Source organism: Garra rufa, chromosome 1 (assembly GCF_049309525.1).
Source record: "Garra rufa chromosome 1, GarRuf1.0, whole genome shotgun sequence".
Classification (NCBI taxonomy): domain Eukaryota; kingdom Metazoa; phylum Chordata; class Actinopteri; order Cypriniformes; family Cyprinidae; genus Garra; species Garra rufa.
This window is the reverse complement of record NC_133361.1, coordinates 10,603,981-10,613,347: the sequence shown is the minus strand read 5'-3', so window position 1 is coordinate 10,613,347 and position 9,367 is coordinate 10,603,981. Positions and strand designations below refer to the sequence as shown.

The following is a 9,367-nucleotide window of genomic DNA, read 5'->3' as shown; positions in this document are numbered from 1 at the left end:
CAAGCCTTTATTAACTGCACTTCAAGTTATTACACACAGTGTGTTTATAAGAGTTAAAGCTGAAGCAGAGTAATGAACAGAAGCATGAAATACGGCAGCATTTGACATTCAGCAGACCAGCAGATCAAAAGAAACATAATTTTCTTTGTTTTAACACCTTTGTGAAAAGCAGTAGGTGATACTTGGACTTCTTGTTGAAAGAGTCCTGATGCAGTTGAGGCTTCAGTTGATCTTTGATTAAATTGCACTGAGAGAGGACCAGTTTGATGCAGAAGGTCTTTGATGATTAGAAGGAAAAGACATAAGCTTAAAGGTCCTTCATGTTTTTATCTGTCCATGCAGAATATGTAGATTCAGTGGATGTAAAACTACATCATCCCTAAACAGCATGTTTAATTAGTGAAATTTTACAACAAAATCAAAATTTATAGTTGATAGGTATAGTTATAGGTAAGATGATATATAGATAATATATAGATTATAGGTTATAGATAAGCAGTTTAAAAAGCTGTAATTAAGTATAGTGCCTTAACATTTTAATTAACTCATGCCTCACCAGTAACTGTCTCACCCCATAATTATCATGATTCAGAGCTTTCCTCTCCGGACCTTAGTATTGATGGCCATTTTAATTATTTTAAATCTGTTTGTACAAAAAATTTAGAGTAGTTTGCACCCTTGAAATACAAGAGATCAAAAACACAGTCACAGATATGGATGATAAGCTGCAATTTACTTCATCACATTTTTAGGTATAGCTTTTAGAATTGAGTGATCAGGATTTATTTTTGTCTGTGACTGTATGTAATTTTGATGTTTTAATGATGCTGCAAAGCACTTTAATCAAAGTCAGTTATTTTAAATGTGCTATAGAAATTAAATTTGTATTGTATTGCATTGTATTATATTTCATTTCCTGCTATTTTTTTCCTGAAAAAAAATTCTTTGCATAACTGTACAGGACCCTTGGATCATAGGAGGATCTTTCTTTTTTTCTTGTTTCAGGTTGGTAATCTTTCCAATCTTCTGGAAGCACTGCTCCTGTGGAAACCTTACTGATGATCTCTGCCTTCTTCCTGACTCCCATTAAAGACTGGATGCGATCTTGAAATCCAGGCTTAGCCTCTTGTTTCTCAGACTCAATCATCAGATCAATGTAGTCAGGGGTGGACAGAGGATTGGGTTTGAGGGCAATTTCCTGCAGCCGCTCCAAGGACTTTTGAGATGCCTCTATTAGGTCGGCCACAACAACCTGGACAGCCTGAAACTCATTTTCAAGCTCTTCAAAGATCTTTTCTTTTGACATGACCTGTCCATGTGCAGCCTCATAACGTTTTTTTAAATCCTGATAAGTTTCCTTTCTCTTTTCTTTGACATAATTCCATTTGTATTTCTGGTTAAAGTGCACATTCCAATCACACTTTCCAGGACAGACCGTACACTTTCCATCTTCCATTGCAATACAATTAATTTTATTACTGTCATTCGCAATACCGCATGTGTCATGACATGTGAAGTGACATTTTTGACAGTTGGTTAGATAATCGTCAGTGGTTTTTTCAATCTGTTTTGGGACAGTTACTTCTAATTCATATTCAAAATCCTTGTTTGCATCCATTTCGGCCTTGTTCTGCTCCAAAGCAGCTCTTGTCTTCTTGATTTCGTCCAGTTTTGTCAGACCAGCATTGATTTGAGGCTGGAGACCCTGCACATGAACTTCTAGCTGCTGCCGCTCTTTCAAGACCTCCTGTGTGAGATACAAGCTCTGGGTTTTCATCGTGTTAAGGGATGTGAAGAATTTATTCATGCTGGAAAAACCCAACTTCCAGAACATCAGGTCAAAGTTTTCACAATCCTCCTCATTATCTGCAGATTTATTATTGGTAGCAAACAGAGCAGAGTTGTTGAACTTGAAGTGAAGAGGGTCTCCAGTCTCATTGGTAGAACAGGGCACCTCAGAGACTTTGATGGCCTCAAGAACAGGAGGTGTTTTCCCATCTGCAAAGGTGACCATTACAAGGATGTTTGGAGCAATGTCCTTCCCAAATATGGAAAGAATGGAGTCAAAGACATATTTCTGTGTGTGTGTTAGACGGGCAAGTGAAGCCTGGACTACAAAACACACGGCATCAATGTGATCGATCCCTCCACGGGCAGAAAAGAACTCATGAATCTGCTTTGTGATTTTCTGGTCCTGTGAAATTCCTCTGGTGTCTCCAAAGCCTGGTGTGTCCACAATGGTCAGAGAATATGGGACCCGGAAACCATCCATCCAATGAATCTGATAAGCTGTGATCTCTGATGTCTGACTTTCAGCCTGAGATTTCTGCTTTCCTTCATCTATTAGCACAAACCGGAAGTCATCTTCCCATTCCACTCCGAGAATGTAGTTGATCATGCTGTTAATCAGAGTAGTTTTTCCTGCACCTGTAGCTCCGATCATCATAATGGTCTTGTTCTCTTTTGTGATGTTTTTCCCAAATGTGCTTCTTCTGCAGAATCCATCACTGTTCTGCCATGTTTCATCCAGACGGAGTTTAAACATGGGTAGGTTTTCATTGCTTCCACCTTCTATTTCCTCACTCCAGTTCGTCTTTATTTGATGTGCATCACTTACACCCTTTCCAGTCTCTCCCATGGGTTTGCTGCTTGTTTTTTCTCTGTTTTGATCATTGTTAACAGTAGACTGGCATGGTTTCTGATGATTCTCCATTGCTGGTCATAGAAAAAAGAAACAATTATTTGCACGTTCATGTAAAACATCATTTAAATGTCAAGTTATTTAAAATTGTATCATCTGTCAATGATTAAATAATTTCAAACTTAGTGCAACAAAATTAAATACACATTTAATCGCTGGCACCCAAGTTAGAAAACCACTAACTAAATCACTGAAACATAACTGAGCACACCTGTTATTAGTGCAAAATCTTGGCTCTAAAATGGCTTATGAACACCATGACCTAGTCATTTTTTTAACCTGTGAGCTGTGTCTGGACTAGGGTTGGGAGTTGAAAATCTTGAAATAAATTCAAATTTAATTTAACCCTCTGGTTGCTTTCAGATTCCTGTCACACCTTTGATGTCCCAATGATGAGTCCAAACAATAAATTAATCTCTAATCTCTAATATAATTCTCATTATGCTATATTATCACTTTTTATTTATTTATTTATTTATTTTTTACTTGTTTCCTTTTTTTAGGATTACTTTTGTGTTCCTATTTGCATCTGATTAATCATAAGCCTCATTCATTTGAAAGTAGACACCTAATTTTTGAGCCAAAAAAAGCATTTTTTTAAATGAATAATTTACAAGACGTTTAGCTGAACAGAAGGTGAGAAAAATGATCCGTTTAAAGTTCAGATTTAAAATACAAGAAAGTACATTAGTAGTACAATCTTTTATTATTAAAATGATAAAACACAATAAATACACTATTTAAAAGTATACTTTTACTTTAGTAGTACTTTAGTGCAATTGTGAAAGTATACTATATACAACTGATATTTAAATTAATTTTTAGTACATAGCAACAGTGTACTACTGCAAAAAAAAAAAAAAATAGATAAAATGTTTAATTGGTGTATTTCTTAAATGTATCTTTTGAATGCTTAAGATCAATATTAGTACACTTCTAGATAGTTATCCTATGTTTAAGTAAATTGGTTTTATTTAAAATATATTAGTAGTTTTATAGTTAAAATTACATTTTCCCAAATGTGAATTAAAGGAACTGTATGTAGGATTGTGGCCAAAACTGGTACTGCAATCACTTTCAAAATACTGTAGAACGGTGTATCCCCTCCCCCTGACTGGAGGTTGCCAGCTAAGCTGCAGGATCCAGCAGGAACGTAGGCTGCTACAAGGAGCTTCCAATGGCAAGTGACAAGTCCTACACAGTATTTTTTTTATTCTGTTAATTATGTTTATGCTTCACGAGAGATGTTTTGCGAAGTAATTATGTATGTAATTAGCAACGTTGGCATCTGTCTTCAAATTATTCTCCATTTTCAGCCGTCTCCATCTTTCAGTGGCGTCTCCTATACAAATCCTTGTTTTATTTCGGACTTCGTCACAACGTATTTCGGATTCATAACGAGGTCTTTTAGGTTTCGTAACGTTATACATGTTTTATCCGACACGTTCATAGCTGCAGCTGAAACAGAGTTGGCAATCCGGATGACATAACTCTACCGACTTTGTGATTTGTAGATAGCTGGAGGGTGGAGCCTCAGACCAAAAAACTAAATGACAACAATAACATCGGTTGAGGACTACAACTCTCACTTTTAAATGACAATATCCTGGCCGGACCACTGTTGTCAGTGATATAAGTATTTGAAATGAACATGATTTCTTAATGTATAGTGACATGTCAGGGCCATTTTATGATTAACTGATAAATTTCTTACATACGGTTCCTTTACTATAAATATACTAATTATCACGAACACTTAAATATGTTTTAAGTGTAGTCAGATGAATCAGAATTAAATAGATTTTAATATATATGTAATATAATAGCTAAAATTACATTTTCCAAAATGTCCAACTTAAGTAGACTTAATATTAATACAGTAATTAGTACTACACTTACATTCCCAAGTGAAAAAGTGCACATAAATACAATTTAAGTACACTTTGTGCAGTTCCCTAATGTACTTAATAAACACATCAATATCCACAAATAAATCAAACCACATTGAGTGCATCAAGCACATTTGAGATGCATTTACCAGTATATTTGCATTGATCAATGTTTATATGTGAATAAACAACTAAATTAAATCTGTTCATCATAAAAAGCCATTGTGTCCCTTCAGTAGACATGATTTAAATCACTCTATTTATTTGGACTAATATGTTCATTACATAGATTTCTATGGATGATTAAATATTATGACAGCATAGTTGAGAAACTTTTTAAAATTAACTCATTTATGCACTGAGATGAACAAAAGTCATACATCTTTTGAATAACATGAGGTTGAGTCTGTGATGACAGAACGATAATCACAGGTACATAAACGCTGCCTTAAAGTTATATTCCCATACTGTATCTCTAGGAATAGCTTTCAAAAAGTGGTGGGGACAAAACTGTGTGTCAGAAAGCGTACTTCATAAAAAATGTTCTCCTGCATATGTGCATTTAGATGTAAAATTCAAAAGTATGCGACAAATCGGAGACCTTTACTAACAAAAATCTGAGAAGTTTACTAACAATCCACAAACATGAAAACACATTTAATTCTAAAACAACTTACCATTTAAGCCCAATGATATCGGGACAAATTTGGAAATCAGCATACTAACTTGGTCGGTGCATTGTTTCTTGTTGTTGAACACATGATATCTCTCGTCATATTTTGCTACAAGCTCCTTTAAGAGTTCAAACTCATCCAAAAATGCTTCTATTGTCATGTTTTCTTCCTGCAGTTCGTCTCCTTTGGTAAAGAGAATCCAGGTTTTATCCATGCGACTTTCTCCCAGGAGCTTCTCAATCTTTTCCACAGTTCTTCTGTCTTCTTCAACAAAACTGTCAGCTTTGACGACCAGCAGAAACACACAGAGATCTGATTCACATTTCTGAAGAATCTGGTCAAATTCTCCTTCACTCAGCTCTGTATCACAGAATCCTGGTGTGTCGTAAACATTGACTTGCAGGTCAAAGAGAGTTTTAGATTTGACAACAACATCTCGTGTGACTAATTTTGAGCTCTTCTTTGATACAAAGGTTTCTGGTCCTAGTATTGTGTTTCCTGCTGCACTTTTCCCAGCTCCCTTTTTCCCAAGTAACACAAAGTTTAGACTTGCTGAAACTAAAGAATAAAATTATGGTAACAACAGTAATAATGAAAAACTGTAAGACAGAAGAGAGTGTATTATACATTTTATAATATACATATTATAGCAGGGTGTTTTCTTCTTTCTTTCTTTTTTATTTATTTGTTTTTGTCCAAATCTGTTTTATTTTCAGTGGTGTAGTTTAGTTTCTTGGTGGCAGAGATGCCCGGTGTAACTGGGAGTCATGCCGGTTCACGGAGCTGGAGGCGTGGGGCTGGAAACGCTCACACGCCGACATGCTTTTAAACTTTGTCCGTCGATTAATTGTTCAGTGGAGGATTGCGCTTTAGCAGTCGGAGAGATTGTTGGCTACGATAATATTAAATCCGCATCTAGAATGAACAATGGAGTTGTGGGGTTTTTTTGAACAGCGTTGATAAAGTTGAAGCAATTGTCGAACAAGGTGTAATCATCAAAGATACTTTTGTGCAAGCAGTACTGCTCGTTAATCCGGCAAAAAAGGTCATCTTGTCGCAAGTTCCTCCATTTATTAGCAGTGAAATGTTAGGGAGGAACTTGCGAGACATGGAGAGCTGATGTCGCAGATTAGATCGATCTCTCTTGGATGCAAATCTCCACAGTTGAGACATGTTGTCTCATTTAGAAGGCAAGTTTTTATGATTCTAAAGAACAACAAATAATTAAATCTGGTGCTCAAATTTAGAGTGGAGGATTATGACTATAATGTTTATGTATCCTCAGAAAAGATGAAATGCTTTGGATGTGGACTACTTTATAAAAAAAAATGTTCTCCTGCATCTGTGCATTTAGATGTGAAATTCAAAAGTATGCAACAAATCTGAGACCTTTACTAACAAAAATCTGAGAAGTTTACTAACAATATGATCCACAAACATGAAAACACATTTAATTCTAAAAAAAAAACTTACCATTTAAGCCCAATGAACTCGGGGCAAATTTGGAAATCAGCATACGAACTTGGTTGGCGCATTGTTTCTTGTTGTTGAACACATGATATCTCTCATCATATTTTGCTAGAAGCTCCTTGAAGGGTTCAGACTCGTCCAAAAATGCTTCTATTGTCATGTTTTCTTCCTGCAGTTCGTCTCCTTTGGTGAAGAGAATCCAGGTTTTATCCAAGCGACTTTTTCCCAGGAGCTTCTCAATCTTTTCCACAGTTTTTCTGTCTTCTTCAGCGAAACTGTCAGCTTTGATGACCAGCAGAAACACAAAAAGATCCGATTCACATTTCTGAAGAATCTTTTCATTGATCATCTGGTCAAATTCTGCACTCAGATCTGTATCACAGAATCCTGGTGTATCATAAACATTGACTTGCAGGTCAAAGAGAGTTTTAGATTTGACAACAACATCTTGTGTGATTAATTTTGAGCTCTTCTTTGATACGAATGTTTCTGGTCCTAGTATTGTGTTTCCTGCTGCGCTTTTCCCAGCTCCCTTTTTCCCAAGTAACACAATGTTTAGAGTTGGTTTCATCTTTGATGTGTGACCTGAAACTAAAGAATAAAAATATGGTTACAACAGTAGTAATGAAAAACTGTAAGACAGCAGAGAGTGTATTATACATTTTATATTACACATATTATAGCAGGGTGTTTTATTCTTTCTTTCTTTCTTTCTTTCTTTCTTTCTTTCTTTCTTTCTTTCTTTCTTTCTTTTTATTTATTTTTTGTTTTTGTCCAAATTTGGTTTATTTTCAGTGGTGTAGTTTAAGTAGTTTAGTTTCTTGGTGGCGGTGAAGACCAGTGTAACTGGGAGTCATGCCGGTTCATGGAGCTGGAGGCGTGGGTCTGGAAACGCTCACACGCCGACATGCTTTTAAACTTTGTCCGTCGATTAATTGTTAAATGGAAGATTACGCTTTAGCAGTCGGAGAGATTGTTTACTACGATAGTATTAAATCCACATCTAGAATGAACAATGGAGTTGTGTTTTTTTTGGACAGCGTTGATAAAGTTGTAGCAATTGATTAGAAGAGATTAATCTAAATGAAAGTCAGAAACAAAAATCTGACAAATTGAATAAATCTCAAGGGAAAAAACAAAATGATCCTCAGGGACAGAAACAGAATATATTAAGTGAATCTATTGAGGAAAAAAAAAACGATTTCAAGACAGATCTCAGGAACAAAAGCAGAATGAAACAGATAGAACAGAAGGGAAACAAAAACCAATTCATAAAGTTTAGAGACTAGACTTAGTCATTAACTCTGTTGAGAACAGTCCACAGGGTGGCATTGATATTAAGGAGGCGACTAGTACTAGCACTCAGAAAGAAGAGAAAGATGCAGGTTGTTCCTTGAACGAAGAAAGTGAGATGCTTGTAGATGACAACTCTAGCAAAGATAACGAAAGAAAGAGAAAAATTGGAGATGGTTGTCAGTTTTCTGTCAAAATGAATAAGTTTCCACTTCGTGATTGTTCTCAGTCTCTCGACAGTGATGTTTCAGTGGACTCTGATGAAGACTCTTTAGCCTCTTCACAGTCTCTACCACTTCCAAAGAGTGGTTACTCTCTGTTGAGCATTAAGAATTTTCTTAGAAATACTAAAGGAGCTAGGAATCTAAAAATTGAGACTGTGTTAACCCAGACCCAGACTTATTTAAAGACATATACCACTGATCTATATAATGACTGGATTGCTCATTGCGTTCTAAACTGCCGTTAGGTAGTGAAGCCACCGGAAGCGTTCGATCCGCCATCTTACTATTCCCTACCTGCAGAGAGCGCCATTGAGTCACATGTAAATTGCTGATCTAAAATCACCCGATTTGAAGCGTATCTTTCACACAGGATTAGTTTTTAGGATATGTGTATGTAAATTAATTTTTACTTAAGATGTTTTCTGGAATGTTTATGGTCTTTTCGGGCTGGATAAGCGATATATTGAAATCGTTCAGGTGGGTGTGTCAGCTGCGCACTTAATGTTACAGAAACAGGTAACTGATCCAACACTAACGTAAATATATTTCTTTATGTACCTAATTATGCAGGAAATAATACACAGTACCAAATATCTGGTAGTATCTGAAATTGATTCGATTATACAGTAAATAATACAAGTCTCTGTTACTATATTGCTCGTTATATTGAAATTCAAATCTTTGAAATAAAGCTTATGTCTTTAAGTCCGTACCATTTGTAGTCAGCGGTGTTCTCCGAGTCATGGTGTGTATTTTTAATGTGCCTGATTGAGCAACATCCCAGCCAACATGCATATGTGGGGCCCACATGGTTTATGCTTGGGCTATATGGGTACCAAGTGGGCATGGTCCCAAAATGGGCATCTTATCTGGGGCCCACTTGAGGTAGCTAAGTAGGTCCCACATGGGTCAAAAGAGGTGGGCTCCCCATGTGGGTCCCAGCTGGGTCACTAATGAGCAATGAGCATATGGGCTCAAAATGGTCTATACAAGTGGGGCCCATATGGGTTTAACATATGGGTCAGTCATGGGCAAACTCAATCAATCCCATACAGGCTGCCTACATGGGGCCAAGGTAGTACCCATATAGTTACCGTCTATATGGTTTAAGAATGG

The 9,367-nt window shown here is 36.4% G+C and overlaps 1 protein-coding gene across 1 annotated transcript; it reads right to left on the bottom strand.

Moving 5' to 3' along the window:
* Positions 1–919: 919 nt before the first annotated feature.
* Positions 920–7,820, bottom strand: LOC141345854 (uncharacterized). The gene is made up of 2 exons (XM_073850809.1): positions 6,738–7,820; positions 920–2,715 (listed from the first exon to the last, which is right to left on the bottom strand). The coding sequence occupies exons 1-2, from the start codon at positions 7,303–7,305 to the stop codon at positions 920–922; spliced, it is 2,364 nt and encodes a 787-aa protein (XP_073706910.1). The 5' UTR covers positions 7,306–7,820.
* Positions 7,821–9,367: the final 1,547 nt, after the last annotated feature.